This window comes from Engystomops pustulosus, chromosome 2 (assembly GCF_040894005.1).
Source record: "Engystomops pustulosus chromosome 2, aEngPut4.maternal, whole genome shotgun sequence".
In the NCBI taxonomy this organism is placed as follows: Eukaryota; Metazoa; Chordata; class Amphibia; order Anura; family Leptodactylidae; genus Engystomops; species Engystomops pustulosus.
The window spans coordinates 102,091,897-102,110,734 of NC_092412.1; the positions used below are offsets into that span (position 1 = coordinate 102,091,897).

Sequence of the window (18,838 nt, forward strand, 5' to 3'; positions counted from 1 at the left end):
TCGGTCCGGCATTCTGAGGGTATGGCAGTGAAGTGTTCTCCGGATTTGTCATGGTTAGTATTAAGGCCTGAGACACTAATTTGTCTAAAACTTGATATAGGTTAGGCAAAGAAGTTAGAGGAGATTTTGGCAGAAACAGGATATCATTTGCGAATAGAGCACACTTGTGTACCCTGCCACCAACCGCAATACATTTAATATTGTGATTCATTATGAGCAGGTGGGCCGAGAGCTCCATAGCAAATATAAATAGTATAGGAAAAAGGGACACCCCGGTCTGGTCCCACACTTAATTGCGATCGGATCAGACATAAACCTTTGACAGCTGTGGGGGAAGAATAGAATAGAGAGTACACAATATTGGTAAGATTATCAGACAAACGCCCCATAAGGATATAAAAAAAGATAGTCGCATTGGAGGGAGCCAAATATTTTATGGATATCAATCTCCAGGCACATGGCTTGTTTAGGCCGAGTGTAATCCCATCTAGTTTGTACCAGATATCAAGTCTATCAAGCCTCTAAAAAGGGATTGATTGGATTAGCCAAGAGCTTTGTGAGAAGCTCGACATCCATTAATAAGGGGTATTGGATGATTATTCTGGCATTATTGTACAATTCTATGTTGTACTAGATGGGGTAATAAGACGTTAGAGTATTTCTTGTAATAAAAATTGGAAAACCCATCAGGACCTGGGAATTTAGATTTTTTGAGTGACTTTATAGCCTCACCTTGCCTACTTACACCAATTTCGCACCTTTTTTTCCCACCTACTCCACTTTCCACTTCAGACAACTTATTCCAGATGTATCATGTGGATCTAGGTGTACTAGACTGATTTATGAGCTGTGAATTTTCAACCTGCTAGAAATCCACTTCATTGCTTTTCTGGCACATAAAAAAATGTAGGAACTTGTTGCGACTTTTGTGCAAATTATTAACTAAAAAGTCACGTATTCACTGCAGATATTAGTGGCATCATTTGCCACATTTATCAAACAGTCTTAGCTACTGTAATAAATCTAACATGCAAAAGACATCCATAGCTTTTGAGGATGGGGAAAACTAGAAGTTCATGGAGGCATGCTGTGATTTCAAGTCATCAGATGCATACATGGGGTAGAAATTGCAAATTTTAGGGGGGAAAAGGACCATAGATGACATCACCCTTGTCACATGACATGAATTGCTGAATAGTGACAAGGCATAAGGCATGGGGCGTGGTAAATGGGAAAAGTTGTAATATATAGCAGAGAGTGAGATATCCCAGCTCTGCAGGATTCTCATTACAAAGAATTAGTTCATAACTGGTGTAATACAGTCATCCGTGCCTGTGATCGTTTGATCAAAGTTAAGTGGCTCCATCAAGTTTATTTTACTCTCCCAGCGCAGGCTCTCCTCAGATGAGTGTACACAATGTGGGATGTTTTTCCACATGACTTTAATTGCATAAATAAATGCTGATCCCCCATTATATAAGCTAACCTATGCAGCCAAGGCTACCCCAGATAGATTGTCTTGGATTTGGGACTTGTGGATCTCTGTGCGGACAGCTTTTGACCTGGAAGTAGATTAACTCTCTGCAAATGTATTGATGTCTGATGTGTGCGCGGTTGTGAATGTGCAGTCTTGTCTGGAACCAGTATTTTCCCTTACTAGAATATCTCTTCCCTTTAATGGATAACCATGTATTTCTTTAAACTGTATGTTGTCTGAGAAGTGAAAATGTAAAAGAAAGAAATAAATAAAGCCTCAGTAAGGCTTTTACATTTCGAATTCTGACCAGATTAATTTAAGAAAAAAAAAAAAATTTGATTTAGGTTTTCAATTTCTAATTCTATAAATTGCATATGAGCTGCAGTTCCTAGCAGAGCTGTACTGGGAATAGCCAGCAGCTCTGCATGCCTGAGAACAATCACTGCCTCTATTTACTACATAGCACTCAAAAGAGAGTTATATAATAACTAAGGAAGACCTTTTCCTGGAATATGTGCAAAAGCAGGAGAACCTGCGCCAAAGTCTGGAGTTTCCACATTTTGATTTTCTAGGTTAATCTACTTTTCTTCATGTCCAACAACCAGCCATTATTGAAAAATTACACAGAAACCAATGTGCAGTTCCCTAAAATAATTTTCATCCGATAAACAGATAAATCAGGATTAAAATAAATTGCATTTCCAATGTAAATGCCAATACACAGAGTACAGATTTTTGCCAAGTTTTGAAGGCTCTAAATACCCTTAATCCATAAAACAAAGATGATAAATAGGAATCTGCGAGACAGGAACACAATTGGGGATTTTCACATTAACTGTATGTAGAAATTCCTGGCAGAAAGAAATCAGCTTTTTGAAGAACAAATCTCATTTATAAATGCTACACAATCCATTAAATAAAATAAATGGTATTAACCTTACTTTGAAAAATTTGTAGTACTGTGAAGAAATTTCATAGAAAAGCTAGATCATGTATTTTGTCACCTAACCCCAAAATTTCACTGAAGGCACAAAATGAAACGTCTGTCGTAATTTGTTTTCAAAGGCACAACATGATACTTCGTTTGGGATCTCTGGCTTTCTACAGTAACATCAGCTGATGAAAGTCTCTAGAAATCAGGTCAAGAAGGGATCAGATATAAAGAGCAGGAACAAAAAAGATCCTTAAAGGACATCTACCATCAGACTTGCCAACGGTACACTGTGCTCACTTTAACTGGAGCACCTCTTGGCTACACTGGCTCATAAAATATGCACACCCCCAGTCTCCCAATATTAACCCCTCCACCTGCTCGCCGACGTCACCCGGCTGTCTGCAAGTCTCACGATCCAATGCAGCCGGCTGGACAGTATGATTGCAAGTCTTATGATCATACCATCTAGCCTGGATCACAAGACTTGCAGACAGCCGGGCGCCATCATTGGCTATCTGCGCATCAGCAACTGCAGGGCGAGGGGGGAATATTGAGACTGGGGGTCTACAGCTGAATATGTTTATAGAGTAAAGCATATTCATGCTTTAAAAAAAACAAAAAAAAAAACACTTTGCTATCCCCTAAAAAACTCAACAAGCTGGTAAATGAGGGCAGTGAAGGTAGTTGTCCTTTAAATCACTTTTCCCTACAAACTAGGAAAAATCATGTATAACCTCTGACTTTTGGCCTGCAAGTACACCTAGGTGCACTTCATTTATGGTCTTTAAGATTAATTGCATGCATTTTAGTAATTTACAAATATCATAACACTTACCCATGATGGAATCCCTGCGAAACACATCTCTGTCAAATATGTAAAAGGAGAGATGGCGAAAGTTTCTTGGAATCTCGCAATAAAAATCTTCTCCGTAAAACGGGCTGAAAAGGGAAGAAAAACACTTTCAAATGAGTGTGATAAATACCTCACACAACATAATCCCTAGTTCATAAGAATCCTGTGTAGTATTTCCTCAAGTATCAATGGTTCTTCCACACAACATCAGTCTTCCCTAGGTGATTAGGACATGAAATCAAAATAAAAGCAGAAAGTGCTGATTAAATTAATATTTAGTGTAGTTTTGTGGTAAAACGTTTCAGAATAACTTGGATTTCTTTTATGCTCAGGAGTCCAGTATACAGTACTAAGCAGTAACTGACAGCAATCTATGAACACACACCCGTACACAGACAGCTGTCAATCAATGAGTAAAACCAAACGACCTGACTCTGAAGCTGGAATGAGAATAGATTTAATTAAAATAAATGTAATTCCGATTTTCAGAATCCCAAAATAATAATACAATTAACTCTACTCCCCCCCTCTTCTACAACATATTGCATACAGTTTTGTGAGAAAAATGCTGGTTTCTCTCCAATGTAAACAGAATTTTAAACTTAAAATTTGAAGTCAGTTAGAAATTTCCTTATTTTTGAAAGAAAAGCAAAATTTTCTTTCAATGATGCCAACATGAAAGTAATCATAAATACACGGTATACATGGTTAATGTGGTAAATGACGATTCTAGCTGCAAACGCCTATGTTTTTAATGCAATATTTACATGTATATATGTCCATTTCCAACAACCACCACCCCAGTGGTTTAATGGTACATTGTGTTTGCCAACTGTGTAAGAAGTCGAATGGATGTTTAAAAGACCCTTGAAAACGCTTGTTTTGTTCAAGTGTGCTAACACAGCTGAAACTATGAAACTCTCACAATGGCCAGAAAAAAAAAAAAAAACTTTCATGTGAAACTCAATCTATTGTTAGAAATGTAGGCCATGAAACAAAATTGCCAAGAAATTTAAGATTTCCTACAACAGTGTGTACTACTCCCTTCATAGGAGAGTACAAACAGGCTCAAACCACAATAGAAAAAAGTGGGAGGCCTCAATGCCAACTAAGCAACAAGACAAGTACATTAGAGTATCTGGTTTGAGAAACCAACACCTCACAATATATTAATAATGCATGGACTATTTAGGGAAGAAGCAGGCTGCTGGTATTCTATCTGTAATGGAGTGGCCAGCCCGTCACCAGATCTAAACCCAATTGAGCTGTTGTGGCAGCAGCCTGACCGTATTGTACGCAAAAAGGGCCCATCAAGCCAATCCAACTTGTAGGAGGGGCTTCTGGAAGCATGGGGTGGAATTTCTCCAGATTACCCAGCCAATTAACAGCTAGAATTCCAAAGGTCTACAATGTTGTAATTGCAGCAAAAGGATCATTCTTTGATGAACAGAAAGTTTGAATGAAAAGAAAAAGAAAACCCTTGTAAACGTCTGGACTATATTTTCTATTCATTTTGCAACTCATTTGAAAAATAAAAGGCATGAGTTTTCATTGAATATACAAAATTGTCTGGGTGACACCAAACTTTTTAGCAGTAGTGTACCTATACAGTGGGATATGTTTAGCAAGCTCACGATCACCCAAAAACAGGAGGAGTGAACAATGGCAGCAGGCAGTGATTTGCTGCTGACAATGTTCAAGGTATCTCCATTTATAGACAGTTACATCTCTGAGGGAATATCCAAATTGAACATTGAATGGCATCTATCCCCAGCTTCAGCTCTGAGGGATCCATCTCCCCATAGGTTGTAAGGGAATCCGCTGAGCGTATATGGTTTTTTTCCCAGCAGAAACACAGTTTTCCATGCATTTTCATCCTTGGGTGCCTAAAAGGATGCTTCCATCTGTCAGTACATGTTCAGCATGTATGACAGGAGCTTTCCAAAAAGGTTTCCAAAAAACGAGATGTGAACATGGGCTAAGAAGGGTCTACTACTACAACAGGTTTTCTTTCTAAATACAAGCAGACACCTCACAAGAAAGCAAAAAGTATTAATTTTGGGATGTGGTTTATTTGGGAACTGAGGCTTGAGATTTTCAGTAAGACACAGCATAAAGAACACAGAGTCATACTTTCCAATGTGACAATGTCCAGTCCATCAAGAATGTTGTGAGATCTACTACAGTCTAAAGTAACACAAACATCAAATATAGTCACAGTCATTTTGCACAATGCAGTTGTTGTGAATACTCCAAAATTATGAAGATGACTAAAATGAAAAAAAAATTATATTATATATAAAAATATATATAAATATATATTTTTAGATATATTACACTATAGATTTACACTTCCTCTGTAGTACCAGTCAGATTTCAACACAACGAACAAATGACAAAGAAATTCCAATCTTGGGCCATCAATATTTTCCAACAAAATTAAAATATCTAAATCACAAGCTACATAAACAAAATCAATAATAATTATTCAATGCAGGGGTAAATTAATTTCTCCATTACCGTGAGTAGCTGCCACTAGTGGTAGACATTGGCACAATACACAAGGGCACATCCATAGAAGCTACTGCTAATCTACAGTTCTACATTTCTAAGGCTACTAATGGACAATGTGCACGACATCCAACAACCAATCTAGCTTTCAAAGTTAAAGGGGTATTCCAGGAATAAGCATAATTCATATACAAATGGGTACTCGAAATATAAGCTGATGTGTTAGTTGTTGTTTAAAATTTTGCTCCCGTTAGCAGAAAAAAAGCTGATGACAGACTGTGACGGAAGAATCAAAATGCTACTGGCCCTTTAATCAGTCCGTTAATTTCCTCTGCGCGGTCCATTGCGGAGCAGACACAGGACAGAAGATGGCTGCTAGGGCAGGTCATGTGATCACCACTATGTTTGGCTGTAGTCGGTTGGTTGAAGCGCATCAAGTATGGCCAGTGTTATGGTGATGTGCAGGCATGGCAGTTACACATCATTACTATGGTAACAGAGCAAGAAAGTGTTATATCATCACCGGGAGCAGAGCATAAAAGAGGGAGGAGGAGTTAGTGAGAACTAAAGCATCATGGAACTTTTAGAATACAGTGGCGGCCATCTTAGTGATAACTCCACCTACTTTAGAGAGGCCATAAATTTTGTAAATCATAAAATCAAACTATTTAAGCTCCATTTTTTGACTAATGACATTGAGTATTGTTGTATTTATTTATTTATAGCATCATGGGTTTTTGTATCATACGTTCATATTCCCAGAATACCCCTTTAATGCTCCGGAAGCTATACTTTTAGAACTCCACCATCAATGTGGCACATTTACTTACCCTGCCACCGGAGTTCACAGAAAGTGCATTGTCCGACTCAAATGCACTGTGCCGCGATTCACCAAGATTGTGCCCGATATCACGAATGTGACACTTCCCGCTCAGATCCGACAGAGTTTACCATCTTTTTAGTGGTGCATGTTAGTGCTAGAAACACAATTTGAAAGTTAAATCCTGCGCTCGGTCCGAATCAGTCGGATCATCCGACAGCATGCGCCCAAAATTGTGTCGCATGGAAGCCAGCGCAGCTGTGCCTAAAAAAAGGGTTGTGTGCAACAGGTACTTAAAGGGAACCTACCACCACAAATCTACCTATAAAAGGTAGATCGGGTGGTAGGTGGATCAATGGGAGGTGAGGATAGCCCTTTTAATGGCCAATCCTCACGTCCCCGCACTTTTTAGTAACTTTTATTAGACTTGTATGCAAATTTTCTTATGCGGCTATTGGGGCGTGGAGTAGCCGCATCTGAGGTTACATGGCGGGGGTACTCCACGCCCCGGTAGCCTCTTTTCCCCTCCTACTCACCATCTTTGGCGCGCAGCTACGAGGAAGCTGCGTGCCCTCGTTTGACGATCCTCGCGCCTGTGCAGCCCCGGCTTTGGAGCAGTGACCATGCAGGAAGCTGCGCGCCGAAGATGGTGAGTAGGAGGGGAAAAAGAGGCTACCGGGGCGTGGAGTAGCTGTGCCATGTAACCTCAGATGCGGCTACTCCGCGTCCCAGTAGCCGCATAAGAAAATTTGCATACAAGTCTAATAAAAGTTACTAAAAAAAAAATGCGAGGACGTGAGGATTAGCCCTTAAAAGGGCTATCCTCATGTCCCATTAATCCACCTACCACCCGATCTACCTTTATAGGTAGATTTGTGGTGGTAGGTTCCCTTTAACTACCTGTGCAAGCCATTTTCCCCATTAAAGATAGGGCACCGCCCAAAAAAAGTGGGTTGCAATGCAAGTAAATGTGCCCCACTGACTACATTTTGGGATATTTCTAGTTCCAAAAGAAATAAAGTGGTATACATGTGTCCTAATGATTTTGAAACATACCTTATATACTCGAGTATAAGCCTAGTTTTTCAGCACAAAAAAAATGTGCTGAAAACCCAAACTCGGCTTATACTCGAGTAAAAAATATATAGGTTTTACCAGGTTTTTGTGGTAAAATTAGGGGCCTCGGCTTATACTCGAGTATATACGGTAATCAAGAAGTTTGGGCATAGAGAAATGTGTCATACAAAACTTTTAAAGGAAGAAAAACAAAGACAACCATCATAACAATCCTCCTTAGGGACACAAGTCATAAGGGCCTTACCCCTACCAAAAACAACAGAATGCCTACAGGGTTTTTTGCTCAGACTTTTATCCAAGTAGTGTATATGTTTGTCTTTGGAATAAAAGCTATTTTTGTGTTTAATCTCATTACAGCTTTTTTTTTTTTTTTTTTTTTTAAATTACCTAGTTTAGATGGCAATAAATATAGAGAACTGAAACAACAAACATGACATTGCATTCATTATCTGAATCTGAAGGACAAGAATCAGAAGTATTTGCAGGTCAAAGCCTAGTCAAACCTGTCCAGCAACTACATGAAATTGAACCGTTTACCCCCAGCTCTGATACAACAATGTTCTAAGTAGACCCTTCAGCTGGTTTGTACTGTGTATCCATAACATATACTGCAGTTAGCCATTTACCATCATAAAACAATCCTGAACAAAAAGGCTAGCTTTTATTAAATCTAAGGTATAAGGTATTAAAAACACTTTGCATGTAGGAGGTCAACCAGAAAATCATCAATAACCCCTTAACCACCAGGCCCTTTGTTTTTTTTTGCAGTTTTCACTCCCCACCTTCAAAAATGAATAACTTTTTTATTTTTCCATGTAAGAAACTATGAAAGCTTGTTCTCTGCGTAACAAATTGCAATTCATAGTGGCTGTATGTACTGGGATGCAAAAAAAAAAAAACCTAAAATCTAGTGCAATTGGTGAACAAATGCATTTGTGGCGTTTTCTTGTGGCCTTGGATTTTTACAGCTTTCACTGCACGCCGCAAATTACTACATTATTTTTTAGGTCGGTACAATCACGGGGGATAGCACATTTACCGTATATACTCGGGTATAAGCCGACCCGAGTATAAGCCAAGACCCCTAATTTTACCACCAAAAACTGGGAAAACCTATTGACTTGAGTATAAGCAGAGGGTGGGAAATGGATTGGTGACAGACCCCCCCCCCCAGTATATAGCCAGCCTACCCCCAGTAGTAGACAGCACTGCCCAGCTTGCCCCCAGTAGTAGACAGCACTGCCCAGCTTGCCCCCAGTAGTATACAGCACTGCCCAGCTTGCCCCCAGTAGTATACAGCACTGCCCAGCTTGCCCCCAGTAGTATACAGCACTGCCCAGCTTGCCCCAGTTGTATACAGCACTGCCCAGCCTGCCCCCAGTAGTATACAGCACTGCCCAGCCTGCCCCCAGTAGTATACAGCACTGCCCAGCCTGCCCCCAGTAGTATACAGCACTGCCCAGCCTGCCCCCAGTAGTATACAGCACTGCCCAGCCCAGCATTAAAAAAAAAATAATAATAAACTTAAATACTCACCCTCCGTTGGCCCCGATGTGCAGCGCTGCTCCCCCGATGTCCGCTCGGGTCCTCTTCTGGATTCCGGGGGCCGTCTTCTGTGCATTGTGCTGGGCGCCCGGGTGACAGCAATGGCGGTGCCTAGCGCGATGTACAGAAGGCAGAAGAGGCGCCGGGAAGCCAGAAGAGGACATCGGGGGAGCAGCGCTGCAGAAGAGGACATCGGGGGAGCAGCGCTGCAGAAGAGGACATCGGGGGAGCAGCGCTGCAGAAGAGGACATCGGGGGAGCAGCGCTGCAGAAGAGGACATCGGGGGAGCAGCGCTGCAGAAGAGGACATCGGGGGAGCAGCGCTGCAGAAGAGGACATCGGGGGAGCAGCGCTGCAGAAGAGGACATCGGGGGAGCAGCGCTGCAGAAGAGGACATCGGGGGAGCAGAGCTGCAGAAGAGGACATCGGGGGAGCAGAGCTGCAGAAGAGGACATCGGGGGACAGAGCTGCAGATCGGGGCCACCGAAGGGTGAGTATATAAGTTTATTATTTTTTAACTCGTTGCGACTCGTGAATAAGCCGATGGGACGTTTTTCAGCACATTTTTTATGCTGAAAAACTCGGCTTATACACGGGTATATAGGGTATATAGGTTTTATGCTTTCATACATTTACAAAAATTTTAAATCCTTCATTTTGCCATCTTCTGGCGCTAATGAGTTTTTCATACTTCAATATACAGGGATGTGTGTGTTGTCATTTTTTGCGACTTTTGATGAAGTCTTCAATGCTACAATTTTTAGGACTGTACGGCCTTTTGATAAATTTTTATAGAATTTTTATAGAATTTTTTATATTTTACAAAATGGCAAAAAAGTGTCATTTTCGACTTTGGGCGCTATTTTCTGTTAGTGGGTTAAACACCGGGAACGATCATTATTATTTATTGATAGAGCGGAAATTTGGGGATTTGGCAATACCCAAGATGTTTATCATTTTTACTGTTTATTTATATTTATATCAGTTCAAGGGAAAGTGGGTGAATTGAATTTTTATTTTTTATTTATTTATTTTTCAGACACATGATCCTACCATATTATGCCCATACTATAGTATGGCAGTATATGGGGATTTTACACACCATGTATTACAATGTACAAATCGTGCATTGCAATACTGCACTTAAAGGGGTTTTCCCATGAATTAAAGTTAGGTCCTATCCACAGGCCCCCCCAGACGAAGGCTTGCGCCGAAACGTGCGTCTGGGACCTCCTTACACCAGATGCGGGTGGAACACTGATCATGGGTATGTGCAATATACTCCTTTTTGCACTATGTATTTATACATATAGCAATGATATCGGGCATGTGCAATATGTTATGGTATACTACTATGCAAAAGACTTCATCTGATTTGAATATGCGTTCTGTTTACAAGTAAAATATAAAATAGTGCAATATCAGTGGACGATATCTGGGAACCACACAACCTGTGCATCTTCTCAGCACCTTATTTAAACCACTAGTATAGTTTCCCTGACATCGGTCTTCATACGCACCATGCACTTTTCAAGCTGTTTTTAATGTCTTGTATACCTAATCTTGTTCTTTAGTAGTCCCATGTATCACCCCGGACTATCTGGTTGTAATTTTGTATTTTTGTGTAGTGTCCTTGTTTCTCTTAACCATAATCAACCTGCCAATAGTTTTTAAATGTTTAATATGTGTTATCCTAATAAAGATATATTATCTCATATAAGTCGGGCAAAGTGGCTTTTTTCGTTCTAGATAGGTTTTGTATGTAGTCATAGCCATACCGTATAGCTACATTTGGAGCACATTACAGAGGTAGAGCACATGCTGTATGTAGTTAGATTCATTTTTCTGATATGGTTTGTAATATTGGACTAACTGCTAACTTTACCCTACCAAGATTATTTGTGCTTTCTACCACATGTATACAGCTTCATTATTAGTGCCCTATCCACAGGACAGGGCCTAACTTGCTGAACAGTGGGGGTCTCAGTGCTGAGACCCCCACAGATTGTGAAAACGAGTCCTTCGGACCCCTCTTTGCTTCATCAGACTAATGAAGCAGACAGCCTCGTGCTTGGAAATTTCTGTTAGCTCCATATCGATTAATGGAGCAGAACAGTCATGTGCAGCGCCTGCTCCATAAGTCTGGGCCTCACTTTAGTTTGTGGGAAAACCCCTTTAATGTAAAAAGAGACAGCCTCAGATCTTTGTGTGACCCGAGGCTGCCGTATCAACAGCTCGCCGCTCCCTGTGACGCCTTCACGCCACTGGCTTTTTAATGCCATCATATTGCGATATGCAGCAAACACTCACCGTCACTGGCTATGGAGAGCCCTCTCCAACCACCTACAGCAAACGCATGACATACTACTATGTCACGCTTCGGTAAGGGGTTAACAAATCGGTGAGTGTCCAAGGCCCTCTGCTAGTAAGAGGCCTGAGCCTATGACCACCCGCTCCACACTCTATACAGAGATGGAAGTAGGGAGTACACTGTAGTGGCAGTGCTGAGGTGCTGCACTAACCAATTTAGGAATAATGCAGAATTGGTGGCATCCTATTATTAGAACTATATATACTGCTAAAAAATAAATAAATAAATAAATAAATAAAAGGAACACTTAAGCAACACAATATAACTCCAAGTGGATCAAACTGGCCATTTAGGAAGAAACACTGATCGTCGATCAATTTCATATCCCATTGTAAAAATGGAATAGACAACAGGTCTGCCAACATTATTGGCATTTAGCAAGACATACTCAATAAAAGGAGGGGTTCTGCATGTGGGGACCGAAGACTACTACTCAGTACCAACGTTTTCTGGCTGATGTTTTAGTCAGATTAGTCCAGTGCCTTCACGCTCATGGTAGCATGAGATGGGATCTACAACCCACACAAGTGGCTCAAGTAGTGCAGCTCATCCAGGATGGCACATCAAAGCTATGGCCAGAAGGTTTGCTGTATCTGTCAGCGTAGTGTCCTGAGGTTGGAGACGTCCACAGATGTGGGTTGTGCTCAAGGCACATCACTGTGCAGGATGCTTTGTATTTGCCAGAGAACACCAGGATTGGTAAATTCGCCACTGGTGCCCTATGCTCTTCACAGATGAAAACACATTCACACTGAGCATATGTGACGGACGTGTCAGAGTCTGGAGACGCTGTGGAGAGAGTTCTGCTGCCTGCAATATCCTTTAGCAGTCGGCAGTATTGGTGTGTGGTGGTGAGGGCAACACAGCCCTCTAAGTGGTTGCCAGAGGTAGCCTGACTGCCATTAAGTACAGAGATGAGATCCTCAGGCCCCTTGTGATACTGGATTACTTCTAATTCGGGACAATGCTAGACCTCATGTGGCTGGAGTGTGTCAACAGTTCCTGCAAGATGAAGGCATTGTATTGGCCCGCTCATTCACCAGACCTAAATGCAATTGAGCACATCTGTGACATGTCTCGCGCTCCATCCACCAATGTCACATTGCACCACAGACTGTCCAGGAGTTGGCAGATGCTTTAGTCCAGATCTAGGAAGAGATCCCCCAGACCATCCGCATCCTCATCAGGAGCATGCCAAGGTGTCGTAGGGAGATCATACAAGCATGTGGCAGCCACACACAATAAATTTGATTTCCATTGAATTTTTTTTTTTGTGATTTTGCTGTGAGCACATTCAACTATGTACACAACAAAGTAGTTAATGAGAATATTTCATTAATTCAGATCTAGGATGTGTTATTTGAGTGTTCCCTTTATTACACTGCTCAAAGAATATAACAATATAGTAAACAACTGGTAATAAAAACAACTTTACATACAAAAAGGTAGAAATAGACAAATGCCCATCAGTCTACTGTATTTGAGCTTAAAGTTTTGCAATTCTGCTTAGAAGGGGTATTTCCACCTCACCTACTACAGTTAATTTAATCCCTAACCACCCAAAAAAACATTTCTTCAATGCATTGTTATTTTAATAAAATTATCTTTATTCCCATAATATACTGTAAATGGGTCTTACCTGCCCCTTAGTAAAGGCCCTCTGTTGACACTAGATGCGGCCACCACCGCTCGTCAGCAGCGGTGGCCGACCAGGTTCTTAGCATGCGACTGCTCTGAACGTGCCGAGAATATGCGAACGCACGTAGCTAGCGCGTGGGCAGTTCATATTTTCCTTGCCTCCTCGTTTGCTAGATCAGGGAGGCAGCAGGGCATGCGCAGTAGCTGTACAGTGGTCTTGATCGTTGTTTGAGCCTTAAGGCGGGACAGCTGTGTACTGCAGCAAGCCGGCACTAGTAAGTTCTCTTCATCTAGTAGAGCTGGTTTGCTGCAGTACATAGCTGTCCCACGGTAAGACTTAAAATCGATCAGGACAACTGTGAAGTTACTGGCAGCCATTCTGGCAGCCATTAGCGAGCGAGGTATATGTTAATTGTGCATGTGCTAGCTATGCGCATTCACATATTCCCGGCAGGTTTAGAGAAGCCTCATTCTAAGCACCTGCGTGGCCACCGCTGCTGAAGAGCGGAGGTGGCCATACCTAGCATCAACAGTTGGCCGTTACTAAGGGGACTGCCATAAAACCAGACCAGTGCCCCAACAAATAGAATAACTAGATATGTTGGACTTCAACATTGTCACTATTTATGTGGAGGAACAGCAGTTTTGCCTTATCTCCTGGATTTGTCCAAGGCAAAAAGGTATAAAATGGTAGAGAGAAAATAAAATACTCCCAGTCAAGTTAATAAAAATATCTGCCTTGAGCTGCACAACATATCATACAGTGTATATATAGCATATTTCCTCAACAACAGCCACATAATATTTTGGCTTCTCTGCAAAGGCAGATAAGACATGTTTTTATTACGAGCAACTCATTGTGGTAAGAAGAGTGGAAAAACTGCTGAGCAACCATGCCAGGGTATATCCAGCAACATCTACAGAAACAAAGAGGACCATGGCAGTGTATAGCTCAAAGGGGTTCTCTCACTACTACCACTTACCTTTTATCTACACGGTAAGGAATACACAAGAACATCATCACTTGGATAAGGAGTTTCCAATGGAAGCAGAGAAGTGATGAACATATTTGACGAGCTATATACAAATCACAGTTTCATGTGATGCTGTGCTATGATTATAAGGGGTCACAGGGAAGTTGAATGCCCTCTACGATGGCCTTATACTAACGGCATTCTTATGATGTTAAAGCCTTATGTTTAATTTATATTGTTCATAAAGGCATTGGATCCCCTTTAAACCACATAAGGTCCATTTCATATTCTATTACCCCAATGGGTACATTGGTTCATCAATCAGTTGTCGGGTTCAGTCACAAGAGGTCAATTTTATATGCATCAAAATACAGGGTCACCAAGTTTTATAAATACATTTTTGCCAGTTTATGAACATCTAATGTCCAAGACGGCTCAGGGACCTACCCTAAAGCAGAGATCACATTAACTTTTTTCAGGCAAAACTTTAGGCATGTTTAAGGAGCATTTTCAGCAAGAAGGAGTACAAAATGATTTATAATGTTATGCTAATTGTTTATGATTTCCCTTCATGAATATTAATTTTATAACTAATTTCACATGCATAAAAAGTGAACACTAAAGGGGTCTTAAAGGGGTATTCTCATCTTGGAATTCACATTAAATTAATTTCAGCTGCCTTGTATAGAAACATATCTTCAATTGGATTTTCATTAAAAAGAAAATTCATGTGTGAAGATAATTTCCCATAAATGTGGCTTTGTTGTCGGTTAGAAACACTCTGTACTGCTGCACATGCACAATTGTTGCCGGCAACAAACTGGATTCAGCAATTGTTAAAAAAAAAGGATTGGTTGTGGGACATGCAGTAACTCCTAGCCACTAGAAATGTTTTTAAGCAATATTTTCTGTGCAATACAGTTATTGACTTTAAAATGATCCACCAACCACACATACTTAGTTGCAACCAACCACACATATATAAATTAGATGTGCTATAGATACATGAACAAAAGGAACTCTGTAGATCAAAGGCTTAGAACGGAATGTTGTATTCATGCGTTTCCAAAGCTAAATTTACCAAAGAACCACATGGGCGACACAAGTCACAAGTTGTAAAGTATAGCACAATTCATATGAAAAGAAAATCTATAGTACTGGCCTTTATTTATATCAGTAAAGGAAATGAATACTTTCACTGCAATTTGCCCAAGGCAAATGCTGTATTATAACAATCTTCATACTGAATGCAAAGACTTAAAAATATCACTTGCCCAGAGTTAACACTTAAATTACCATGTGCATATTACAATGTCTGCATTCACGAAGCTCATTTACATTAAAGTGTAACTTTAAAGTTATAGTGATTTTACCAAAGTAGCATATGTGTTTCCCCCTTTGGAAAGAAAAGGATGAGCAGCCCAATAGTAGGCATCGTTATGTTTGTTTTCAAAGTTATGGCATTTTCTGTTCTTAATGTGTTTGACAAATCTTTCTCACCAGAGGTAAAGTGGGCAGAGACTAATCTCTGTCAGTCAATGCCATCAACCTGAGGCCAATTAGCTTGTCCACAGATCCCATGATGCCTTGTATTCTCTCTCAAAGTAATTTAACATTAAATCCATTTAGTTTCAGTGAATCCACTGAACATTGCACAATGTACATACAGGAGGTATATGATGACTAGCCTGGTAGCTTCCATCACATGGAGGATCAGGGAGAATGTAATAAGTGAAAGAAATCATAAGTAAACCAGTTATATGAGATCTATAGCCTGTGCTGTGTCAGCACTAAGGGTTAATAGCTTATCTGCATAGCGTTGATACTGCCAAGGACAAGGTGGGGGAAGGGAGTAGCATGAGGAGAGGAAAGAGTGCTGTAGAATCACAGACTGGGATGAAGGAACTGATGTGGAACAGGGGAGATCTTGTGCCTCACTATTCTGTGTAGGATGCATACAAGAAAAAAGCGATGCAAGTACGTGGCCAATACAATAAATTTTATTAGTAATCACAACAGAAATGCTGAGACACAAAATACAATGTAAAACACTTAAAATGTGCTACAATGAAGCACAATATTCCCAAGAGGGTGAAGGACCGAAGCCCCAAACCCAGGGATCAGCCCAAACACCCCCCCCTTTTTTAGATAACCCTAACCACTGCCAAGGTAAAAAAAACTAATCCTAATTGCTGTGAAGAACAATTGTATACAATACCTCAATGAGAAATGTGTGGCAATAGCAAAACAGATTGCAGTGAGAGTAAATAGTAAATTAAGGCCTTCCTTCCACAATGTTAGTATTATTCTGTGCAGGAGACTTCTGTTCAGTCTTGAAACACATCAAACTCTGCTTCACACACAGAGAGCTGTCACATGACCTCCTCCTCTGTGAGCCAGGAGCAGCAGCTCCTACCCTCCCATGAAACAAACTGTGAAACAAACTATAAACAAAACATATCGAGAGGAAGCAGCTCCTGTAGCACTGAAGTAATCTGAGGAGAATAGCAAAGAAACTGCTGCATAAAAGGTAACAAAAATAATAGGCAAAGTTGTTTTACATTCCAAGAGCTATTGATTTGTGGAAAAAAAAAATATTGATAAACTAAGGTGTTACTTGCTACATGGATTATTCATCTGAATTTGTCATCTAGCCTCCATAAAACATTGGCTGTACTATGCAAACACTACTGCAAAAGGATGCAGAAACATCAAAAACACCTCACTCTTGAACACCAGAACCATTACTCGACCCATTGATCAAACCTGTCAATACTACAAATAGATGCCACAATCCAAAATTTATAGATACAATAAAATTCCCTGGGTTTTAGAGGCCTCAAGCCTTGAACATATGCAGTAAAGCATCCACCCCTCCAGTTCTCCAAATAAAATTATGTGCATTATTATTAAAATATTGTTTAAACCTCATTCCCACCACCTTTCAATTCCCTTTCCTACATTTCTCCCCATCTCTATTAACCTTTTATTTGATGTTAGACACGCCTCCTCTGTCTTTTCTTCATAGCATCTTTCTTTAATCTTTCCTCCCTTTTACTATACTCCTCTGCCCTACTGCCCCCCATGAGCTCTTCTACAACAGTTTTATAGTATATAATTTACCATTAAATATATCCTAATATAACCCCTAATATAACCCCACTCCTCAGCTGGATCTGGCAAGTCTCCTAAATTCCCTTTGCACTTATTGTCACCATTATACTACCTGTTCCCAAATATTCCTAGGGGTCTGATCTTTTCAACCTACTCACCAAGCCCACTCTTATTTCCTCTGGCCATCATATTTTACCTGTACCAGATATTTTTTGTGTATGCCTGCCTATTGTTGCCTTTTAGAGTAGCTTGTTTAATGCCTTAGCACTCCAAGTCTGCTCTGCTTTCTGCTTCTCTGATGTCTCTCTGTCTTCCGACAGGGTGACGAGTGTAAGGAACAGGGATCACAAGACGACACCCACCCGCTGACATCACAGGACTAATTTGATTGTTTCTGCAAAATCTATCACCGAAAGAGGCCAGTCAATGCAGGCTGGCTACAGTAATGCAAGTCATAACAGATCCACTGCTCTTTAACGCCATCATTCTGCATTTGGTGGTGTTGGAGAGATATGTGTAATCTGTCCTGTAGGTACTGTTGTACAATCACTATTACAACCCCCCCCCTATTGTCCATTTTTCCTTGTATTTTGCTCCCTATTGTCAGTTTTCCCTTGCCCCCCCAACCACACTTACAAGTGCATTGTGATAATAGAAGCAGGAGTAGTGCACGCAGTCAGACAAGGAGGTAGTAGTGTACATGGATTGTGGAGGAGGTAGTAGTGTACGCGTTTTTGGAGGCTGTAGTAGTGCACACAATTTGAGAACGTGCAACTAAAACTATGAACCTTATAACATTCGTAAAAAAAAAAAAAAAAAAGCACAAATGTAGAAAAATTATGGAAATAGTAAGACGCCAAATGGCAAAAGTTTTCAAAAAAAAAAAAAATGACATTTAAAAGTTAAAAAATTATAAACCCAACCAATCAGCAAAATTATTCTACTAATATAAACTACAATGTGTCATGAGAAAACAAACAAAACCAATTAGACAAGCATTAAAATGTAAAAAGAGACAATGGTCAGATAAAAAAAAAAAAAAAACACTGTCTGAGCCTTTGAGCCTTAACGTGCAAACTGGCTGCGTCCCTAATGCTTTACCGCATTGCATTTGGACGTTACTGTACGTCCAATGGCTGAGGGGGGAGTATGAAGTGGGCTCACGGGCTGAGCCCTCATCATACTCAGCAGGTGATTGCTGCACAATGGAGCAAACACCTGTATCCAACACCCATGATCAGTGCTAGCCGGCGTGGACGGCCCCATCTTGGCTTTAAAGGAAACCTACCACTTAGAATGGCAGGGGTAAGCTGTAAGTACCGAGCACCAGCTCAGGGTGAGCTGGTGCCGGTACTTACTTTCGTTAGTGTTATAAACCGCGGTATCGCGGTTTTAACACTTTTTAAACTTTAGAGCAGAAGACGCTTCGGCGCTGCGTGCGTGCGTGCGCGCGCCTACATAGGAAATAGCGGAGATGTTGCGCGCGCACGGCCGCGCGCAGCGCCGAAGCCCCTTCTGCTCTAAA

The 18,838-nt window shown here is 40.8% G+C and overlaps 1 protein-coding gene across 1 annotated transcript in view; it reads right to left on the reverse strand.

Moving 5' to 3' along the window:
* The window catches only part of RASA3 (RAS p21 protein activator 3), a 155,233-nt gene that overhangs the window by 85,441 nt on the left and 50,954 nt on the right, over positions 1-18,838 (reverse strand). The window contains exon 3 of the mRNA XM_072135786.1: positions 3,247-3,350. Coding sequence (XP_071991887.1) covers positions 3,247-3,350 — 104 coding nt within the window. The remainder of the gene's footprint in view (positions 1-3,246; positions 3,351-18,838) is intronic.